Source organism: Microtus oregoni, unplaced genomic scaffold, assembly GCF_018167655.1.
Source record: "Microtus oregoni isolate MIOR12 unplaced genomic scaffold, Mior012 000043F_ref0000047, whole genome shotgun sequence".
Lineage (NCBI taxonomy): Eukaryota > Metazoa > Chordata > Mammalia > Rodentia > Cricetidae > Microtus > Microtus oregoni.
Window position 1 is genome coordinate 11,555,745 of NW_024543210.1, and position 23,817 is coordinate 11,579,561.

Consider the following 23,817-nt stretch of genomic DNA (forward strand, 5'->3'; position numbering starts at 1 on the left):
TGTTTCTTATAAATATAAGAGTAATATTTTTATATATATGAGTAAATATAAAACAGACACTACTTAGTCCATTTATAGACAAATTATTTACCTTTGACTTGTGAAATAGATTTCTTGGTATGGGTTTGCTAGGGTCTGCATGATAAAAATTATCTGTGAGTGGAATAGAAATTCCCATATTAGATGGAGGTCTGTAGTTTACCTGCAAGTGATTAAATAAAGAAAGAGGGCCACACGTTATTATTCACCAAAACATCAATATTTTATTTTACCAGACAATCATCCTGTGCAAATATTTCCCGTTTAGCCCCAGTATCACAGTCAATTTCTCCTCTTCAGTAGCCCCACACCTAAGTTTCTGTAGCTCCAAAAATGTTGCCCCATGATGATATAATATGAACTCTGTAAAGAGGGGAAAATGACTTTTACTACTTAAACAGCTGTCGTAGAATTAATGCAGGTGTGTCCCAGCATTGTAGAGACATGGCTCAGGGATGTGGTTAGAACATACCTTCAAATTTTCTTATTTTTCCTGTCACAAAACTAAAAGCAGCACATGAGCTAATTTGTGGTTTTAAAGTGGTCATAAGAATCCCCAAATAAAATAAAACACAACAAAAATGGCTGATCAGATGCCTCAGCTGGAAGCGTCTGCTACACAAGTGTCAGGGCTTGGGTTTGGGTCCCAGTACCCAAGTGGAAAACCAATTCTAGCACAACCCATGGCCCCAATGCTGGGGTCAGAGACAGTCCTATCCTGGGAGCTTGTTGGCCAGTTCAAGAAAAATGGTGATCTTTAGGCTCAATGGGAGAACTTGTCTTAGAAATCAGGCAGAGAAACAATGGAGGAAGACATGCTGATGTTGACTGCTGGCCTCCACACTACATGAGCAAACATACCTGCACAGACATACCTGCACACACACTTAAACCATGGATACTGGCCACTCTCATACACAGAAAAACAAAATTAAAGACTCACAAATACTAACAAAACAAAAGCAAAAATTATTATATTGAAATGGGAGAACTGAAAAACATTTTGTAACTTGATCAAGGAAAAATCAAAAAACAAACCAAAACACATAGAAAACTAGGACCAATTAGGTAATTTGTTTGAGACAAGTCACTCTAAATTAAAATAGCTGCATGAAACACAAAAGCCCAATATTATGCCATCATCGTCTTAATGACACTGACGGTGAAGAGAAGTTAGTAAGAAAAACAATTATTTCAGAAGGTTTTCGCAGTTTAGAAATGGACCATCACTATCATGTTCTCAAAATGACCCACAGTTTCAAAATGCTGTAGGTGCTAGAGCACCTCAGACATGCTAAGGCAGAATGGTCATGGCAGCACACAGGAGAGAGCTATCGCTTGTTCTCCTATGGGTGCTATAGCTAGATTTCTTACTGGCAGAGTTTTGATCATGTTGAAACCGTGTCTGTCCTTGTGCACGCCGCTAGCCCAGGCTTCATGTGGTATGCGTCGTGGAAAAATGTAGTGCATATCCCTGAGGTAGCCGCAGCTGCTCTTCATGGTGGGCACCATGGTAGCGACTGGGCACTCGGACGATGCTTCCCATATAATCAGGCCTATTGAAGTTGAACCCTGGAAACATCAGAAAATGGAGTTTAGAATCCTGGAAACACCCCAGATACATTATTTTAATAAACCAGAGAATGACATATGATAGATGTATTTTTGGTTTTCAGTGAATGAGTTAACTAAGCAAGTAGCAAGTCAGCCAAAAGAAAAGAAGAAATATGATACAGAACAACATTAAATTAGGTATTTAAAACTCCCAACATGGACTGAGGTAGTCTCATGTTTTGTTGGTTCTTTTCTTGTGTGTGTGTGTGTGTGTGTGTGTGTGTGTGTGTGTGTGTGTGTGTGTTACAGGTCAGAGGATAACTTGCACAAGTTGAGTCTTTTCTCCTGCCTCCACCTTCCAAGTGCTGGGACCACAAGCATGCATTAACGTCCCTGAGATATTTGATGCTGGGATCTAATCCCTGGCTTTATGCCAGCCAGTCAAGCACTTTCCCAACTGAGCCACAGTTCCAATCCCTAGTGCTTTTGTCTTGGAGTTTGTCAATACTGTTTCTTTGTTTTCTAATTCCCAGGGTGGGTCTTGTTACCTCTGTTAATCTAATTGACAAAATATTTCTTAGTGAGCTCATAGGCCAACCTGATCTTACAAGTTCATTGATACAGCTCTCCCAGGTGATTGTAGATTGTGTCAAGTAGGTAGATAAAGCTGAGCATTAGAGCCCAAGTGTCACTTTGGGAGGGGACATAAACTGCCCATTTGAGTAGTATTACCAAACCAAATCTGATGCAAAAATGTAATCAAATTTATTTAAGCTAAGTACTATACTATCAATAACCACATAAAATAAGATAGCTAAAATTAATGTGGCTCAAGGTTCAAAACATTTCAAGTAAAAAATAATGAAACAAGGAGGGGCAGGGTATGGAAAAAAAACTCAAAGAAGACGAAGAAAAACAGAAAATGAAGGAGGGCATAAAAGTGCTAGAGAGAATTTCTGATTAACAATGAAGAGAACAGAAAAGATAAAATCAGGAAAAAAGTTTTAGAAATATAAAAATATGAAAGGTTTTTTTCTTCTAAGATCCTCTTACTATGTAGCCCTGAGTGGCCTGGAACTCACCGTGTAGACCAGGCTGGTCTCAAACTCTCAGAGATCTCTGCCTGCTCCTGCCCCCAGAGTGTTGGAATTAAAGATATGCCATACTCCTGACCAGAATGCCTATGTAACATTTCTATACCCTTCACCCTGTCTTATAAAATACCACACATGTTAAGGCTACTTACTATTGATGGAAGGATTAAGTTTGTCTTTTATAGCTACTATGTCTATATTTTCTACAGGTAATAGATTGTTTTATAATTTTAAAAAATTCTCTTACTTTATGGAAATAATTGCTAGCTACCTCAACCTTCAAATGGTAGCTATCAACGAAGTCAAAATGTCCTTCTACCTTAACATTCAATATCGATGGGTTTCCAACAACTACAATGACTGGTGGGACCTCAAGTATTCTCAGACCTGTGGAAACAGTGCCAAAAGCTAACATTACCAAATGAAAATTATAAGAAGAACTGAATAGTGATTGGCATCTTAATAGTCCTTAGAAAGTTTATCTTCACAGATATTTTCCTCAGAAAATTTAATGTCCCTTCTCCTCCTCATTTCTCATCCAAATTGTCACATGGACAGCAAGGTCACTTGGGTACTTCTGATTATGTGTGGGACCAGGCAGGAATTTGTAGGTACAATCACCTACAACTATGGAGCTGAGAAAGCTAATGCCCTTATATGACTATTACTATCCCTGCAAAGATTTTGTGTGTGCTGGGAACTGAACTCAGTTCTCTAAAGAGCCATGTGAGCTGCCTGTCCAGCCTCCCTCAGAAACTTGTCCGTGAGACTTACTGGTTTGGGAAAACCTCCTCCAGAAAAACTTAGGAATCAGACAAAACATCCCAGGCTCTCTGACTTGCTCTTTATAGTAACCTAGGGTGAACTTCGTTCACTGCAATATCAAGTTTTCTGCCCTCTTTTGAACAATGCATGATCTTGAAATGTGCATATTCAAGAATGTTTCCATCTAACAATACTCCTGGGTGAAGTATGTGTAAGTATGAATAAGTGTGTATATCATGTTCAAGGATGTTTCTATCTAATGACACTCCTGTGTGGGGTATGTATAAGTATAATCTCATACTCAAAGATGTTTCTGTCTAGCAACACTCCTATGTGAAAGTCAAGCATTTTTGCTTTCCCCACCCAGGGAGAAATTGCTTTGGAAATATTCACAGTATGTATATCATGTTCAAGGATGTTTCAATCTAACAATAGTCCTATGTGAAGTTTTCTCAGGAAAGGAAAAAAAAGGCAAGCCTTTTTGCTTCTTTCCCCTGGGGAGACTGTGCTTTGGAAATATTCAATGTATCCTTCCTTGCTGGGTAGAGAAAGCCTTTCCTTCAGTCTGTTATCTCTTGGCACTGGTTATTGAACTTGGGCCCACACAGAGGCAAAGCCGAGGCAGTTAGTGACAGCCAGGGGATAGAAGATAAAGAACTCTGGGCCCCTTACCTCTTCATAGAAAAGTGTTAGCTAGAGAAGTTTAGATAGTATGAATTTTAGATGTCACACATTAGTGTCTTCGTGTTTGTTTTTATGTAGGTAAGACCTCTGCTATGTGAGCTGTAACAGTTGTGCTTGCCATTTGGTAGTCCTTAAAAGCTTTGCTAAAAGCACTGAGTCTTCACTTGAACTTGCAGACATCTGAAGAGTGACTCAATGTGCTCTTGACCCGCGGCAGGAGCCCGGACACAGAGCAGGGACATTCCCCGACTCCCTTCATTCCCTGGTCATTCAGCAGGGGCTGTTCCCCTCTGCTGGGGCCTCTCTCTCCCTAACCCATCCCAGTTTGCAGCCAGGAACCGTCTCCCTTTTTCCTCCCTTCTGCAGGGCCCCGGGATCCACCAGCTCAGCCTGTTTGGGTGCTGGGACTGGGTGCTGAGGGCAAAGGGGCCTACGGAAATTGCTTGGCTTCAATAGCCTGTCTGCAGCAAGAGAGGCCCTTTGTTCATGAGGTTCCTGGCCACCACAAGAACCTGATCCTGTTCCATAAGATCCATAGGATAGCATTTGGAGGAAGAGATAGGCAGGCGCCAAGGCAAGAATTCCTCCACCAATCTGAAAAACAACATGAAAACACCAGAACCCAGTGATCAGACAACAGAAGGTCTTGAACACCCTAATCCAGAAGAAGGGGAAAAATTGACATTATGAAAGCAATAGAGTCCCTTAAACAGCATGTAAAAAACACCCTTATAGAAATGGATGAGAAGTATAACAAAAAGTTTGAAGAAATGAGTAAATACGTACATAATAGCCTGGGAAACCAAGAAAGAATGATCAAACAGGTAATGGAAACAGTTCAAGAATTGAAAACTGAAATGGAGAAGAGGAAGAAAACACAAACCGAAGGCCAATTGGATATGGAAAATCTAGGGCAACGAACAGAGACTAAAGAAACAAGCATAACTAATAGAATTCAAGAGATAGAAGAAAAAATGTCAGACTCTGAAGACACCATTGAGAAAATAAACGCACTGATCAAAGAAAACAGAAAATCCAACAAATTCTCATCACAAAACATTCAGGAAATATGGGACACAATAAAAAGACCAAACCTAAGAATAATAGGGATAGAAGAAGGAGAAGAATTACAGCTCAAAAGACCAGAAAATTTATTTAAAAAATTATGGGAGAAAACTTTCCCAACATAAAGAAAGATATTCCTATGAATATTCAAGAAGCATACAGAACACCAAATAGACTGGATCAAAAAAAAATCCCCTCGCCATATAATAATCAAAACACAAAACATACAGATTAAAAAAAGAATATTAAGAGCTGCAAAGGAAAAAGGTCAAGTTACTTATAAAGGTAAACCTATCATACTTACACCAGACTTCTCAATGGAAACCATGAAAGCGAGAAGGTCCTGGATAGAGGTACTTCAGGAACTAAGAGACCATGGATGCAATCCCAGACTACTATACCCAGCCAAGCTTTCGTTCACCATCAATGAAGAAAATAAGATATTCCAGGATGAGAACAAATTTAAACAATATGTACCCACAAACCCAGCCTTACAGAAAGTAATAGAAAAAAATCGCAACCCAAGGAATCCAACATTGCCAACACTGCCTATAATAACTCAGACAACTAGCAACCCTTCACCAGCAAAACTTAAAGAAAGGGAACACACAAACTCTACTACCAAAAAAAAAAAAAAATAACAACCAGAGTCAACAACCACCGGTCATTAATATCACTTAATATCAATGGACTCAATTCACCTATAAAAAGGCACAGGCTAAGAGATTGGATACAAAAACAGGGTCCAACATTCTTCTGTTTACAAGAAACACACCTCAACCACAAAAATAGACATCTACTCAGAGTAAAGGGTTGGGAAAAGGTTTTTCAAGCCAATAGACCTAAGAAACAAGCAGGTGTGGCCATACTAATTTCTAACAAATCTGACTTCAAACTAAAATCAATGAGAAGAGATAGAGATGGTCATTTTATACTCATAACAGGAACAATTCATCAAGATGAAGTCTCGATCATGAATATCTACGCCCCTAATATAAAGCACCCACTTTTGAAAAAGAAACATTACTAGAACTCAAGGCAGACATCAAACCTCACACACTAATAATAGGAGACTTCAACACACCTATCTCTCCAATGGATAGGTCAATAAGACAGAAACCTAATAGAGAAATAAGAGAATTAATGGAGGTAATGAAGCAAATGGACTTAACAGACATCTATAAACATTCCAACCAAATAGGAAAGAATATACCTTCTTCTCTGCAGCTCATGGAACCTTCTCGAAAATTGACCACATACTCGGTAACAAAGCAAACCTCCACAGATACAAAAAAATGTTAGTAACCACATGTGTTTTATTGGATCACCATGGATTAAAGTTAGAATTCAACATCGAGGCTACTCCCAGAAAGCTGACAAACTCATGGAAACTGACCAGTCAACTACTGAACCACACCTGGGTCAAGGAAGAAATAAAGAAAGAAATTAAAGTCTTCCTTGAATTTAATGAAAATAAAGAGACAACATACTCAAACCTAAGGGACACGATGAAAGCAGTGCTAAGAGGAAAGTTCATAGCACTAAGTGCCCACTTAAGGAAAACGGAGAAAGCACACACTGGGGACTTAACTGCACACCTGAAAGCTTTAGAAAAAAAAAGAAGCAGACTCACCCAGGAGAAGTAGAAGACTGGAAATAATCAAACTGAGGGCTGAAATCAACAAAGTAGAAACACAGAAAACAATCCAAAAAATCAATGAAACAAAAAGTTGGTTCCTGGAGAAAATCAACAAGATCAACAAACCTTTATCCAAACTAATCAAACGGCAGAGAGAGAACACACAAATAAATAAGATCAGAAATGAAAAGGGGGACAAAACCACAGACACAGAGGAAATTCAGAGACTCATTAGATCTTACTACAAAAGCCTGTATTCCACAAAACTGGAAAATGAAAAAGAAATGGACATCTTTTTAGATAAGTACCATATACCAAAGTTAAACCAAGACAAGGTGAACGATCTAAATAGACCTGTTAGTCGCGAAGTATTAGAAACTGTTATCAAAAATCTCCCTTCCAAAAAAAGCCCAGGACCAGATGGTTTCAATGCAGAATTCTACCAGAACTTCCAAGAAGAGATAATACCTATACTCCTTAATGTATTTCACAATATAGAAACAGAAGAGTGATTGTCAAATTCCTTTTATGAAGCTACAGTTACTCTGATACCAAAACCACACAAAGACTCAACCAAGAAAGAGAATTACAAGCCTATAGCACTCATGAACATCGACGCAAAAATTCTCAATAAAATACTGACAATTTTTGCGTCAAAGGATGCAAAAATTCTTAATAAAATACTGGCAAAGTTTGGATGTTCACCTTCCTTGACATGGACAGAGGGGGGAGGACCTTTGACTTTCCACAGGGCAGGGAACCCTGACTGTTCTTTGGACTGGAGAGGGAGGGGGAGAGGAGTGGGGAGAGGGGGAGAAGGGTGGGAGGAGGGGGAGGGAAATGGGAGGCTGGGAGGAGGTGGAATTTTTTTCTATTTCTCAAATAGAAAAAATAAAATAAAATACTGGCAAACCAATCCAAGAACACATTAGAAAAATTATCCATTATGATCAAGTAGGCTTCATCCCAGAGATGCAGGGATGGTTCAACACACACAAATCTATCAATGTAATCCATCATATAAATAAACTGAAAGAAAAAATCATATGATCATTTAATTAGATACTGAAAAAGCATTTGACCAAATCAACATCCCTTTAGGATGAAAGTCTTGGAGAGATTAGGGATACAAGGTTCATATCTAAATATAATAAAAGCTATTTACAGCAAGCCAACAGCTAGCATTAAGTTAAACGGAGAACTACTCAAAGCCATCCCACTAAAATCAGAAACACGACAAGGCTGTCCACTCTCCCCATACCTCTTCAATATAGTGCTTGAAGTTCTAGCAACAGCAATAAAACAACATAAGAGGATCAAGGGGATTCTATTGGAAAAGAAGAAGTTAAACTGTGGTTGTTTGCAGATGATATGATAGTGTACATAAGCGACCCCAAAAACTCCACCAAAGAACTCCTACAGCTGATAAACTCCTTTAGTGATGTGACAGGATACAAGATCAACTCCAAAAAATCAGTTGCCCTCCTATACACTAAGGATAAGGATGCAGAGAGGGAATTCAGAGAAGCATCACCTTTCACGATAGCCACAAGTAGCATAAAATATCTTGGGGTAACTCTGACCAAGGAAGTGAAAGATCTATTTGACAAGAACTTTAAGTCTTTGAAGAAAGAAATTGAAGAAGACACCAGAAAATGGAAAGATTTCCCTTGCTCTTGGATTGGGATGATCAATATAGTAAAAATAGCAATTCTCCCAAAAGCAATCTATAGATTCAATGCAATCCCCATCAAAATCCCATCAAAATTCTTCACAGACCTTGAGAGCACAATAATCAACTTTACATGGGAAAACAAAAAAACCAAAATAGCCAAAACTATCTTACACAATAAAGGATTGTCTAGAGGCATTACCATCCCTGACTTCAAACTCTATTAAAGAGATTCAGTATTGAAAGCAGCTTGGTATTGGCATAAAAACAGAGAAGTCGATCAATGGAATTGAGTAGAAGACCCTGACTTTAACCCACAAACCTATGATCACCTCATTTTCCATAAAGGAGCTAAAAATATGCAATGGAAGAAAGAGAGCATCTTCAACAAATTGTGCTGGCAGAACAGGTTGTCAACCTGTAGAAGAATGAGAATAGATCCATATCTATCAGCATGCACAAAACTCAAGTCCAAATGGATTAAATATCTCAATATCAGTCTGAACACACTGAACCTGATAGAAGAGAAAGTGGGAAGTTCTCTACACCATATGGGCACAGGAGACCACTTCCTACATATAACCTCAGCAGCACAGACATTAAGGGTAACATTGAATAAATGGGACCTCCTGGATTGAGCAGCTCGGTAAAGAAAAGGACACTGTCACTAAGACAAAAAGACAACCTACTGACTGGGAGAAGATCTTCATCAACCCCGTAACAGACAACGGTCTGATCTCCAAAATATATAGAGAACTCGGGAAACTAGACTTTAAAATGCTAATTAACCCAATTAAAAAATGGGGCACCGAACTGAACAGAGAATTCTAAACAGAAGAATTTCAAATGGCCAAAAGACTCTTAAGGTCATGCTCAACCTCCTTAGCAATCAGGGAAATGCAAATCAAAACAACTTTGAGATACCATCTTATACCTGTCAGAATGGCTAAAATCAAAAACACCAATGATAGCCTTTTCTGGAGTGGATGTGGAGTAAGGGGTACCCTCATCCATTGCTGGTGGAAATGCAAACTTGTGCAACCACTATGGAAAGCAGTGTGGCGCTTTCTCAGGAAATTTGGGATCAACCTACACCAGGACCCAGCAATACCACTCTTAGGAATATACCCAAGAGTACCCTATCATACTCCAAAAGTATTTTTTCAACTATGTTCATAGCAGCATTATTTGTAATAGCCAAAACCTGGAAAAAACGTAGATCCCCTTCAATGGAAGAATGGATGAAGAAAGTGTGAAATATATACATATATTAGAGTACTACCCAGCGGTAAAAAACGATGACTTCTTGAATTTTGCATGTTAATGGATGGAAATAGAAAACATTATCCTGAATGAGGTAAGCCAGACCCAAAAAGATGAACATGGGATGTACTCACTCATAATTGGTTTTTAGACATAAATTTAGGGAGGCGGACGGAACCCAGTCGTGGAGGCGGATGAAGGACGCCCCCTGGCAGCCGGTGGGGACCGGCTGGAACCCGATAGGCAGCAGAGGACGCAGGCCGCAGGAACAGTGGTGGCAGCAGATACAGGCTGCAGGGACCACGCACCGAGACCAGATCGCCCCACTACAATTGAATCAAAGAGGTAGGCCTTTGGTTGGTGAAGTCCCTGGCAAAGGAGGAGCCAGGCGCTATTCCTGAAGACCCCTCTGAGAGGTGAGAGGGATCTTGGCAACCTGGCAGGAACCAGGAAACAGAGCGAGGGCATTTTGTAAGAGGAGGCCCTGGTCAGCAGGGAAACCTGAACCAGTTTTAAAAGACCCATTAGATAGCATCCATAGGAGGAGATGGGCAGGCGCCAAGGCAAGAATTCACCTAATAATCCGAAAAAAAGCATGAAAACACCAGAACCCAACGATCTTACAACAGAAGGTCTTCAACACCCTAACACAGAAGAAGTGGAAAAAATTGACTTTATGAAAGCAATAGAGTCCCTTAAACAACATGTGAAAAATGCCCTTATAGAAATGGATGAGAAATATAACAAAAAGTTTGAAGAAATGAGTACATTTAGAGAATAATAGTACATAATAGCCTGGGAAACCAAGAAAGAATGATCAAACAGGTAATGGAAACAGTTCAAGAATTGAAAACTGAAATGGAAGCAAGGAAGAAAACACAAACTGAGGACCAGCTGGTTATGGAAAATCTAGGTCAACGAGCAGAGCCTACAGAAACAAGCATAATCAATAGAATATAAGAAATAGAAGAAAGAATCTCAGATTCTGAGGACACCATAGAGAAAATAAAGGCAATGATCAAAGAAAACTGCAAAGCCAACAGTTTCTCAACACAAAACATTCAGGAAATCTGGGACACAATAAAAAGACCAAACCTAAGAATAATAGGAATAGAAGAAGGAGAAGAGTCACAGCTCAAAGGGCCAGAAAATATTTTTAACAAAATTATGGAAGAAAACTTTCCCAACATACAGAAATATATTCCTTTGAATATTCAAGAAGCATACAGAACACCAAACAAACTGGATCAAAGAAAAACATCCCCTCACCATATAATAATCAAAACACAAAATATACAGGTTAAAAAAGGATATTAAGAGCTGCAAAGGAAAAAGGCCAAGTAACTTATAAAGGTAAACCGATCAGACTTACACCTGACTTCTCTATGGAAACAATGAAATCCAGAAGGTCCTGGATAGAAGTACTACAGAAGCTAAGAGACCATGGATGCAAGCCCAGACTACTATACCCAGCAAAGCTTTCATTCACTATCAATGGAGAAAACAAGACATTCCAGGATAAGAACAAATTTAAACAATACGTAGCCATGAATCCAGCCCTACAGAAAGTAATAGAAGGAAAATCGCAACCCAAGGAATCCAACATTGCCAACACTGCCTATAATAACTGAGGCATCTAGCAACTCTTCACCAGCACAACTCAAAGAAGGGAGACACACAAATTCTACTACCAAAAACAATAAGAATAACCTGAGAAAACAACCACTGGTCATCAATATCACTTAATATTAATGGTCTCAATTCACCTATAAAAAGGCACAGGCTAAGAGATTGGATACGAAAACAGGATCCAACAGTCTGCTGTTTGCAAGAAACACATCTCAACCACAAAGACAGGCATCTACTCAGAGTAAAGGGTTGGGAAAAGGTGTTTCAAGCAAATGGTCCTAAGAAAAAAGCAGGTGTGGCCATATTAATTTCTAAAAAAACTGACTTCAAACTAAAATCAATCAGAAGAGACGAGATGGACACTTTATACTCATAATAGGAACAATTCGTCAGGATGAAGTCTCAATCCTGAATATTTAAGCCCCTAATATAAAAGCACCCACTTATGTAAAAGAAATATTACTAAAACTCAAGGCAGACATCAAACCACACACACTAGTAGTAGGAGACTTCAATACACCTCTCTCACCAATGGACAGGTCAATCAGACAGAAACCTAATAGAGAATTAAGAGAATTATTGGAGGTAATGAAGCAAATGGACTTAACAGACATCTGTAGAACATTCCACCCAAATAGGAAATAATATACCTTCTTCTCTGCAGCTCATGGAACCTTCTCGAAAAATTGACCACATACTTGCAAACAAAGGAAACCTCCACAGATACAAAAAATATCAGTGTCCATCTGTGTCTTATCAGATCTCCACGGATTAAAGTTAGAAGGCAACAACCACGCTACCCACAGAAAACTGACAAACTCATGGAAACTGAACAGTCAACTACTGAACCACACCTGGGTCAAGGAAGAAATCAAGAAAGAAATTAAAGTCTTCCTTGAATTTAATGAAAATAAAGGGACAGCATACTCAAACCTATGGGACACTATGAAAGCAGTGCTAAGAGGAAAGTTCATAGCACTAAGTGCCCACATAAAGAAAACAGACAAAGCATACATAGGAGACTTAACAGCACACCTGAAAGCTTTAGAAAAAAAAAGAAGCAGACTCACCCAGGAGGAGTAGAAGACTGGAAATAATCAAACTGAGGGCTGAAATCAACAAAGTAGAAACACAGAAAACAGTCCAAAGAATCAATGAAACAAAAAGTTGGTTCCTGGAGAAAATCAACAAGATCGACAAACCCCTATCCAAACTAATTAAATGACAGAGAGAGAACACGCAAATAAATAAGATCAAAAATGAAAAGGGGGACATAACCACAGACACAGAGGAAATTCAGAGACTCTTCAGATCTTACTACAAAAGCCTGTATGCCACAAAACTAGAAAATGCAAAAGAAATGGACATTTTTTTAGATAAGTACCACATACCAAAGTTAAACCAAGGCCAGGTGAACGATCTAAACAGACCTGTTAGTCACGAAGAACTAGAAACCGTTATCAAAAATCTCCTCTCCAAAAAGAGCCCAGGACCAGATGGTTTCAATGCAGAATTCTACCAGAACTTCCAAGAAGAGATAATACCTATACTCCTTAATGTATTTCACAATATAGAAACAGGAGAGGCATTGCCTAATTCCTTTCATGAAGCTACAGTTACCCTGATACCAAAACCACACAAAGACCCAACCAAGAAAGAGAATTACAGGCCTATCTCACTCATGAATATCGACGCAAAAATTCTCAATAAAATACTGGCAAACTGAATCCAAGAACACATTAGAAAAATTATCCATCATGATCAAGTAGGCTTCATTCCTGAGATGCAGGGCTGGTTCAACATACGAAAAATTATTAATGTAATCCATCATATAAATAAACTGAAAGAAAAAAACCATATGATCATTTCATTAGATGCTGAAAAAGCATTTGACAAAATTCAAGACCCCTTTATGATAAAAGTCTTGGAGAGATTAGGGATACAAGAGTCATACCTAAACATAATAAAAGCTATATACAGCAAGCCGACAGCTAACATTAAGTTAAACGGAGAAACACTCAAAGCCATCCCACTAAAATCAGGAACACGACAAGGATGTCCACTCTCTCCATACCTCTTCAATATAGTGCTTGAAGTTCTAGCAATAGCAATAAGACAACATAAGGGGATCAAGGGGATTTGAATCGGAAAAGAAGAAGTTAAGCTCTCGTTATTTGCAGATGATATGATAGTATACATAAGCGACCCCAAAAACTCTACCAAAGAACTCCTACAGCTGATAAACACCTTTAGTTTTGTGGCAGGATACAAGATCAACTCCAAAAAATCAGTGCCTTCCTATATACTAAGGATAAGGAAACAGAGAGGGAAGTTAGAGAAGCATCACCTTTCACGATAGCCACAAATAGCATAAAATATCTTGGGGTAACTCTGACCAAGGATGTGAAAGATCTATTTGACAAGAACTTTAAGTCTTTGAAGAAAGAAATTGAAGAGGATGCCAGAAAATGGAAGGATCTCCCTTGCTCCTGGATTGGGAGGATCAACATAGTAAAAATGGCAATTTTACCAAAAGCAATCTATAGATTCAATGCAATCCCCATCAAGGTCACATCAAAATTCATCACAGACCTTGAGAGCACAATAATCAACTTTACATGAAAAAACAAAAAACCCAGGATAGCCAAAACAATCTTATACAGTAAAGGATTGTCTGGAGGTATTACCATCCCTGACTTCAAACTCTACTACAGAGCTAGAGTATTGAAAACAGCTTGGTATTGGCATAAAAACAGAGAAGTCAACCAATGGAATCAAATAGAAGACCCTGACATTAACCCACAAACCTATGATCACCTCATTTTCGATAAAGGAGCTAAAAGTATACAATGGAAAAAAGAGAGCATCTTCAACAAATTGTGCTGGCAATACTGGATGTCAACCTGTAGAAGAATGAAAATAGATCCATATCTATCACCATGCACAAAACTCAAGTCCAAATGGATTAAAGACCTCAATATCAGTCCGAACACACTGAACCTGACAGAAGAGAAAGTGGGAAGTACTCTACAACACATGGGCACAGGAGATCGCTTCCTATGTATAACCCCAGCGGCACAGACATTAAGGACCTCATTGAATAAATGGGGCCTCCTGAGACTGAGAAGCTTCTGTAAAACAATGGACACTGTCGCTAAAACAAAAAAGCAACCCACTGACAGGGAGAAGATCTTCACCAACCCCGCAACTGACAAAGGTCTGATCTCCAAAATATATAAAGATCTCAAGAAACTAGACCGTAAAACGCTAATCAACCCAATTATAAAATGGGGTATTGAGCTGAACAGAGAATTCTCAACAGAAGAAGTTCAAATGGCCAAAAGACACTTAAGGTCATGCTCAACTTCCTTAGCGATCAGGGAAATGCAAATCAAGACAACTTTAAGATACCATCTTACACCTCCCAGAATGGCTAAAATAAAAAACACCAAGGATAGCCTTTGCTGGAGAGGTTGTGGAGAAAGGCGTACACTCATTCATTTCTGGTGGGAATGCAAACTTGTGCAACCACTTTGGAAAGCAGTGTGGCAGTTTCTCAGGAAATTCGGGATCAACTTACCCCTGGACCCAGCAATACCACTCTTGGGAATATACCCAAGAGAGGCCTTATCATACAACAAAAATATATGCTCTACTATGTTCATAGCAGCATTGTTTGTAATAGCCAGAACCTGGAAACAACCTAGATGCCCTTCAATAGAAGAATGGATGAAGAAAGTATGGAATATATACATATTAGAGTACTACTCAGCAGTAAAAAACAAGGGCTTCTTGAATTTTGCATGCAAATGGATGGAAATAGAAAACACTATCCTGAGTGAGGCAAGCCAGACCCAAAAAGAGGAGCATGGGATGTACTCACTCATATTTGGTTTCTACCCATAAACCAAGGACCTTGAGCCTATAGTTAGTGATCTTAGAGAAGCTAAATAAGGAGAACCCAAAGACAAACATATAGGCATCCTCCTGAATATTAACCTTCATCAGGCGATGAAAGGAGACAGAGACAGAGACAGAGACCCACATTGGAGCACCAAACAGAAATCTCAAGGTCCAAATCAGGAGCAAAAGGAGAGAGAGCACGAGCAAGGAACTCAGGACCGCAAGGGGTGCACCCACACACTGAGACAATGGGGATGTTCTATTGGGAACCCACCAAGGCCAACTGGCCTGGGTCTGAAAAAGCCTGGGATAAAACCGGACTCCCTGAACATAGCGGACAATGAGGACTACTGAGAACTCAAGAACAATGGCAATGGGTTTCTGATCCCAGTGCACGTACTGGTTTTGTAGGAGCCTAGGCAGTTTGGATGCTCACCTTACTAGACCTGGATGGAGGTGGGGGTTCCTTGGACTTTCCACAGGGCAGGGAACCCTGATTGCTCTTTGTGCTGAGGAGGGAGGGGGACTCGATTGGGGGAGGGGGAGGGAAATGGGAGGCGGTGGCGGGGAAGAGACAGAAATCTTAATAAATAAATAAATTAAAAAATTGATTAGATAATTAAACTACTTGTACTTCAAATATACTAATTGTACTTCAAAGTTTAAAATTTTCAACAGATTTCTGTTTTACAAGAAGGAGACACCAAGCATGTTTGTCTAGTCTATAAAATATTATTTTCTGTCTTTAAAAAAAATATAGGAAATTGAGCCTATAATTCGCGATCCTAGAGAAGCTTAATAAGAAGGTGAACCCAAAGAAAAACTTATGGTTATCCTCCTGGATATTGGACGCAGTCAAGATTGCTGGGCAAAAATTTGGGAACTGGGGGGTGGGGAGGGATGGGGGAAAGAGGAGATGGGTAGAGAAAAGTGAGAAGGGGAGGATAGGGAGAACTTGGGGGAATGGGATAGTTGGGATAATGGAAGGATGGATATGGGAGCAGGGAAGTATATATCTTAATTAAGGGAGCCATTTTAGGGTTGGCAAAGACTTGACTCTAGAGGGGTTCCCAGGGGTTCAGAGAGTTGTACCCAACTAGGTCCTTGGGCAGCTGAGGAGAGAGAGCCTGAAATGGCCCGATCCTATAGCCATACTAATGAATATCTTGCATATCACCATAGAATTTTCATCTGGTGATGGATGGAGATAGAGACAGAGATCCACATTGGAGCAATGGACTGAGCTCCCAAGGTCTAAATGAGGAACAGAAGGAGGGAGAACATGAGCAAGGTAGTCAAGACCATGAGGGGGGCACCCACCCACTGAGACGTTGGGGCTGATCTATTAGGAGATCACCAAGGCCAGCTGGACTGTGACTGAAATTGCATGGGATAAAACCGGACTCACTGAATATGGCAGACAATGAGGATCTGTTGAGAAGCCAAGGACAATGACACTAGGTTTTGATTCTACTGCATGTACTGGCTTTGTGGGAGCCTAGCCGGTTTGGATGCTCACCTTCCTAGACCTGGATGGAGTGAGGAGGACCTCGGACTGCCCACAGGGCAAGGAACCCTGACTGCTCTTTGGACTGGAGAGGGAGGGGGAGGAGAGGGGGCGTGGGGAGTGGGTGGAGGGGGAGGGAAAAGGGAGGCGGGGAGGAGGTGGAAATTTTTAATTAAAAAAATTTAATAAAAGAGAAATTTTTTTAAATTAAAAAAAAAAGAGTGACTCAAATGGGACAATACGTCTGACATCTCTGACTTGATGTCCCATAATAGACACCTAGAAACTGCTTTTGTTAAAAAGCATAGACTCTCACTAGGTCCAGCAGGACACTAAAAGACAAAATCCTGGCTTTCCCACCTCCACAGAAACCCTGATGAACAGAGTGTACAGAAGGATGAGATCATTTCAGTTCACAGTTCAATGTACAGTCCATTCTGATGAGGAAGTCAAGTTGAAGCTGCCAGGTATTTCATCTACAGCCAAGAAGTAGAGAGCAGTACACTAATGCATACCGGTTCTCAGCTTGCTTGTGCCAGACCCACCTGCAATTAAGATGGGTCTTCCCACATCGATTAATGTAATCAGGATAATCCCTCGGATGCATGCACAGAGGCCTTTCATTACTGTTGTGTGTACATGATTGTATGTGTGTTCAAGTATGGTCCACGGATGCCATGGTGAGCTTATGCTGATCAGGGGACCACTTATGGGAATTAATTCTGTCTTTCCATTGTGGGATCCAGAGGCCAAACTCGGGTTGTCTGAGTTGCATGGCAAGTGTTTATATCCACTGAGCCCTTACATTTTTCATTATTATTGTATATTTGTGTACTTACTTACTTTATAATATGTGAGTGTGAGTGAGTGTGTCTTGCGTATTCATGTGAGTGTGTGCATGAGATGGTGCTCTTGGGAAGGCCAGAGGACTACGTTTAGGACTTGGCTCTTCGTTCTCTCCCTTTACTATGTTGATCGTGGTTCTCAGGTAACAGTCTTGGTGGAAAAATGCCCTAATTTGCTAAAACATCTTGGCAGTGTAGGCTTATAGGCTTTTATAATAAATATACTAAAATATAAGATATAGTATAGTATTTTATGTAAAATCCATTTTGGCTTGAATTAAATGCCTACAGTAGGGATTAAAGATACGGCTTAGTGGCTAAAGGCTCTTGAGAATCTTGTAGAGGAACTTGCTTTGATTCCCAGAAGGCACATGGATTCTTACAACATGTGTCCTTGAGTTCCAGGGGGGTTGATACCCTCTTTGAACCATGGACAGATATATGGTGAAGATACATTCAGCCAAAACACTCATAGACACAAAATAAAAGTAAATCTATGATTTTAAAAAAAATACCTAAGACAAATATTTTCATACCAAAGAAATGAAAAGGTTTTCATTTAGAAGGTCAACAAAAATCTGTGTTATCCTATGATAGAAGTTTTGACTGCTCATTATCTTCATTTTATAGAATGATTATTATCTAGACTTTGGACCAACTATAAACATTAAAAATGTCTATAAAAATTTAATATAGAACCTAGAATGAAGTCATTAACCGTAATTAGAATATACTTCTGTTAGTAGTAGAATCCTAGCAATCATGAAAGCCAAAATGAATATCAAAGAGTTATGTTTTATACAAAAGAAAAGAAAAAACTCCTTTTTATGTTCTCAATAAAAATCCAACTTACCACGTGTATTAGGTATCAACTTAAGCTCATAATTCACTTTGTTTCCCACATCAATATACTTCACAACGTTGGGGGATAACATATCATTATCATTTTGTTGAACCCAATAATTACATGGTCTTAAAGTTATGCTCCAATTCCGTCCATTAACTGTGCCAAAGTCAAATAAGTACCAAGAGTGTGCTGGAAAGGTCAAATTTGATGTTACTGTAAGAGGCATAGTGGCCAGCGATAAAGCATTCTTTGAATCTTCAATTTCTGTGATCAGGAAGCTGCTGTAGCCAGGTTTCACCACGGTCTTTTCTCTATCTGAATTTTTAAAGATTACTGTATTATCTGGAGATAAAACAGAAGGTTTGGTATGAAAGAAAATAGTTAATTTTCACTAAACATATGTGATCATAATTAATGAATTTTTCATCTGAGTTTTGAAGCTATGGGCATAGTCTGAGAACACATTTTCCAAACTGCAGTTACAACTAAAACACAGTGTTTTACAGGAAGTTCATTAAGAATATGTGCTACACACACATACCAAAATAGAATCAGGACCAGATGAACATCTTAAATAGATCTATACCTCTAAGGAGATAGAAGCAGTCATAAAAAGTCTCCCAACTAAAAAGAAGAAAAAAGAAAAAAAGTGAATGGATTTAGTGTAAAACTCTACCAAAACATCAAAGAAGAGCTAATACCTATACTCCTCAAATTGTTCCACACAATAGAAACAGAAGGAACATTGTCAAACTCTCTTTATAAGGCTGCAATTACCCTGATACTCAAACCACATAAAGATGCAACCAAGAAAGAAAATTAAAGACCACCACTCTCCCAAACAAACACTGATGCAAAAATGCTCAATAAAATACTGGCAAATCAAATGCAAGAACACATCAACAAAAATCATCCACCATTTTCAATTTAGCTTCATTCATGAGATGCAGGGATGGTTCAACATATGAAAATCTGTCAATGTAATCCACCATATAAGTAAACTGAAAGAAAAAAAACCATATGATCATCTCATCAGATGCTGAAAAAGCCTTTGACAAAATCCAATGCCCTTTCATGATAAAGGTCTTGGAGAGATCAGGGATAGAAGAAACATATCTAAACACTATAAAAGCAATATACAGCAAGCCGACAGCCAACATCAAATTAAATGGAGAGAAACTCAAAGTGATTCCACTAAAATCAGGAACAAGACATGGTTGTCCACTCTCTCCTTATCTATTCAACATAGTACTATAAGCTCTAGCTAGAGCAATAAGACAACAAAAGGAGACCAGGGGGATACAAATTGGAAAGTAAGAAGTCAAACTTTTGCTATTTGCAGATGATATGATAGTATACATAGTGACCCCCATTTAAAGGGGGTTGATTTCAAACTGTTATTGCTTGTAGTCAATCTCTTTTGAAAGGAAGGAAGAGGTATATGATATAGAAATGATGGGGGAAACGGTAGATTACTGAATTTACTTTAATCCAAAAAACTGTTAATCTCAAAATATTTTTCATTAGTATGGATTTTAGTTTATTGATATAAATTTAATGTTAAATTTGTTATACTATATGTACATTTCTACTCTTGTTTAACATATGGTGTTTATACAGCTCAATTTAAAATGTAATATATAATTTAAAATGCACATTTACAAAAATACAGTTAGTCATCTATAATAGTCCAACTTAAAGTAATGTTAGTAAGACTTTTTGGATATATAAAGATATACTCCAAATAGTTAATCTTCAAACACTTCAAAGACATACAGAAAAAGGCATGTAAAAAGGTTTGCATAACTTAGAATTCTTTTGACATGAGATACATCTGCTCCTAGCAACACTGATCTACTCCTGAGAGGATAGTGGGCACCAAAGACACTCCATATAGAGTTTGCTTTCTTTTTTATTGATTTTTATTGAGTTCAACATTTTCTCTGCTCCACTCCCTACCCCTTCCCTCCCCTTCAGCCCTCTCCCAAAGGTCCCCATGCTCCCAATTTACTCAGGAGATCTTGTCTTTTTCTACTTCCCATGTACACTAAAACTATGTATGTCTCTTTTAGAGTCCTCATTGTTGCCTACTTTCTCTGGGATTGTGAATTGTAGGCTGGTTTTCTTTGCTTTATGTTTAAAAAGCACTTATGAGTGAGGGTGTGAAAATTATCTTTCTGTGTCTCAGTTACCTCACTCAACTTGATGTTTTCTAGCTCCATCAATTTTCCTTCAAAATTCAAGACGTCGTTTTTTTTTTTTTTTTTCTCTGCTATACCACATATTCCTTATCCATTCTTCAGTCAAGGGGTATTTAGGTGGTTTCCCGGTTCTAGCTATGGCAAACAATGCTGCTATGAACATAGTTGAACACATGTTCTTGTGGCACGATTGAGCATCCTTTCGATATATACACAAAAGTGGATTACTGGGCCTTGAGGAAGGTTATTTCCTAATTTTCTGAGAAATCGCCATAAAGACATCCAAAGCGGCTGCACCAGTTTGCCCTCCCACCAGCAAGGCAGGAGTGTTCCCTTTCCCCCACAACCTCTCCAGCATAAGGTGTCATCAATGTTTTTGATCTTGGTCATTCCTACAGGTGTAAGATGGAAATCAGAGTTGTTTTGATTTGCATTTATCTGATGACTAAGGATGCTAAGCAATTTCTTAAGTGTCTTTCAGTCATTTTAGATTCCTCTGTTGAGAGTTCTCTGTTTAGGTCTGTACTTCAATATTTTTGCATTATTGTTCTTTTGAGGACCAATGTCTTGAGTTCTTTGTATATTTTGGAGATCAGACCTCTGTCTGATGTAAGGTTAGTGAAGACCTTTTAGCATTCTGCAGGCTGTCGTTTTGTCATGTTGACCATGTCCTTTGTTTTACAAAAGCTTTTCAGTTTCAGGAGGTCCACTTATTAATTGTTTCTCTAAGTGTCTGTGATGCTAGGGTTATATTTAGGAAGTGGTCTCCTGTGCCAATGCATTCAAGTGTACTTTCCAATTTCTTTTCTATAAGGTTCAGTGTTGCTGGCTTTACGTTGATGTCTTTGATCCATTTGGACTTGAGTTTTGTGCATGTTGATAGATATGGATCTGTTTTCATTCCTCTACATGTGGACATCCAGTTAGCCAGCACCATTTATTAAATATGCTTTTTTTCCATTTTATAGTTTTTGCTTCACTGTCAAAAATCAGGTCTTGGAAAGTATATGGATTAATATCCAGATCATCAATTTGGTTCCATTGGTCTTCCTGTCTGTTCTTATGCCAATACGAGGCTGTTTTCAGTATTGTAGCTCTATGGTAGGGTTTGAAGTCAGGAATTGTGACGCTTCCAGAAATTCTTTTATTGTACAGGATTGTTTTGGCTATCCTGTATTTTTTCCTTTTCCATGTAAAATTGGGTACCGTTCTTTCAAGATCTGTGAAGAATTTTGTTGGGATTTAGATGGGCATTGCATATAACCTGTAGATTGCTTTTGGTAAATTTGCCATTTTTACTATGTTAATTCTACCTACCCAATAGCATGGGAGACCATTTCACTTTCTGGTGTCTTCTTCAATCTTTTTCTTCAAACAATTTAAGTTCTTGTCATACAGGTCTTCCACTTGTTTGGTTAGAGTTACTCAAAGATATTTTATGATTTTTGTGGCTATTGTGAAGGGTGATGTTTCTCTGGTTTCATTCTTAGCCCTTTTATCATTTGTATACAGTAGAGCTACTGATTTTTTTTAGTTAATTTTATATTCTTCTACATTACTGAAAATGCTTATGAATTGTAGAAGTTCCTTGGTAAAATTTTTGGGATTGCTTATGTAAACTATCATATCATTAACAAATAGTGAGAGTTTGACTTCTTTTCCAATTTTTTCCCTTTGATCGCCTTTTGGTGTTTTATTGCTCTAGTTAGCACCTTAAGAAATATATTGAATAGAAATGGAGAGAGTGGAAAACATTGTCTTGCTCCTGATTTCAGTGAGATCACTGTGAATTTCTCTCCATTTAGTTTGATGTTGGGCTGTGGTTTGCTGTATATTGCCTTTGTTATGTTTAGGTATGTTCCTTGTATCCCTGTTTTCTCCAAGGCCTTTATCATAAAGAGATGTTATATTTTGTCAGAAGCTTTTTAGGCAACTAATGAGATGATGATGTGGTTTTTATTTTTTCAATTTGTTTATATGGTGGATTACATTGGCAGATTTTTTTATGTTGAACCATCCCTGCATCTCTGGGATGAAGCCTACTTGATCATGTTGGATGACGGTTCTGATGTGTTCTTGAATTCGATTTGCCAGTATTTTATTAAGTATTTTTGCATCAATGTTCATGAGTGAGATTGGTCTGTAATTCTCTTTCTTAGTAATGTCTTTCTGTGGTTTGGGTATCAGGGTAATTGTAGCTTCATAGAAAGAGTTTGGCAATGTTCCTTCTGTTTCTATTGTGTGATATAAATTGAGGATTGTTGATATTAGTTCTTCTTTGAAAATCTTGTAGAATTCTGAGCTGAAACCATCTGGTCCTGGGCTTTTTTTCATTGGGAGACTTTTGATGACTGTTTCTATTTCTTCAGCAGTTATAGGTCTATTTAATTTGTTTATCTGGTCTTGATTTAATTTTGGTAAGTGATATCTATTCAGAAAGCTGTCCATTTCCTTTAAGTTTTCCAATTTTGTGGAGTACAGGTTTTCAAAATATGACCTCATGATTCTCTGTATTTCCTCCCTGCCTGTTGTTATATTGCCCTCCTCATTTCTGATTTTGTTAATTTGGATAGTCTCTCTCTGCCTTTTGTTTAGTTTAGATAAAGGTTTGTCTATTTTGTTGATTTTCTTGAAGAACCAACTCTTTGTCTTGTTGATTCTTTTATTGTTTTCTTTGTTTCTGTTTTGTTGATTTCAGCCTCAATTTATTTCCTGCCATCTAGTTCTCTTGGATGAGTTTGCTTCTTTTTGTTTGAAAGTTTTCAAATGTTCTGTTAATTCACTAGTATGGGATTTTTCCAGCTTCTTTATGTAGGCATTTAGTGCTATGAACTTGCCTCTTAACACTACTTTCATTGTGTCCCATAAATTTAGGAATGTTGTGTGGTCATTTTCATTGAATTTTGGGAAGTCTTTAATTTCTCCCTTAATTTCTTTCTTGATGTTTCAGATAAGCATTAATTTCTATGGGTTTGTGGGTTTTCTGTAATTAGTATTGCTGTTGACTTCTAGTTTTGAACCATTGTGATCTGATAAGATACACAGGGTTATTCCATATTTTTTCTATCTGTTGAGGTTTGTTTTGTATGTGAGCATATTTGAGAAGGTTC

The 23,817-nt window shown here is 38.4% G+C and overlaps 1 protein-coding gene across 1 annotated transcript in view; it reads right to left on the reverse strand.

The window, feature by feature from the left end:
• The window catches only part of Catsperb (cation channel sperm associated auxiliary subunit beta), a 228,535-nt gene that overhangs the window by 26,697 nt on the left and 178,021 nt on the right, over window positions 1–23,817 (reverse strand). The window contains 5 exon segments of the mRNA XM_041633087.1: window positions 92–202; window positions 1,414–1,611; window positions 2,935–3,057; window positions 12,493–12,506; window positions 18,516–18,848. Of these exon segments, the coding sequence (XP_041489021.1) occupies window positions 92–202; window positions 1,414–1,611; window positions 2,935–3,057; window positions 12,493–12,506; window positions 18,516–18,848 (779 nt within the window).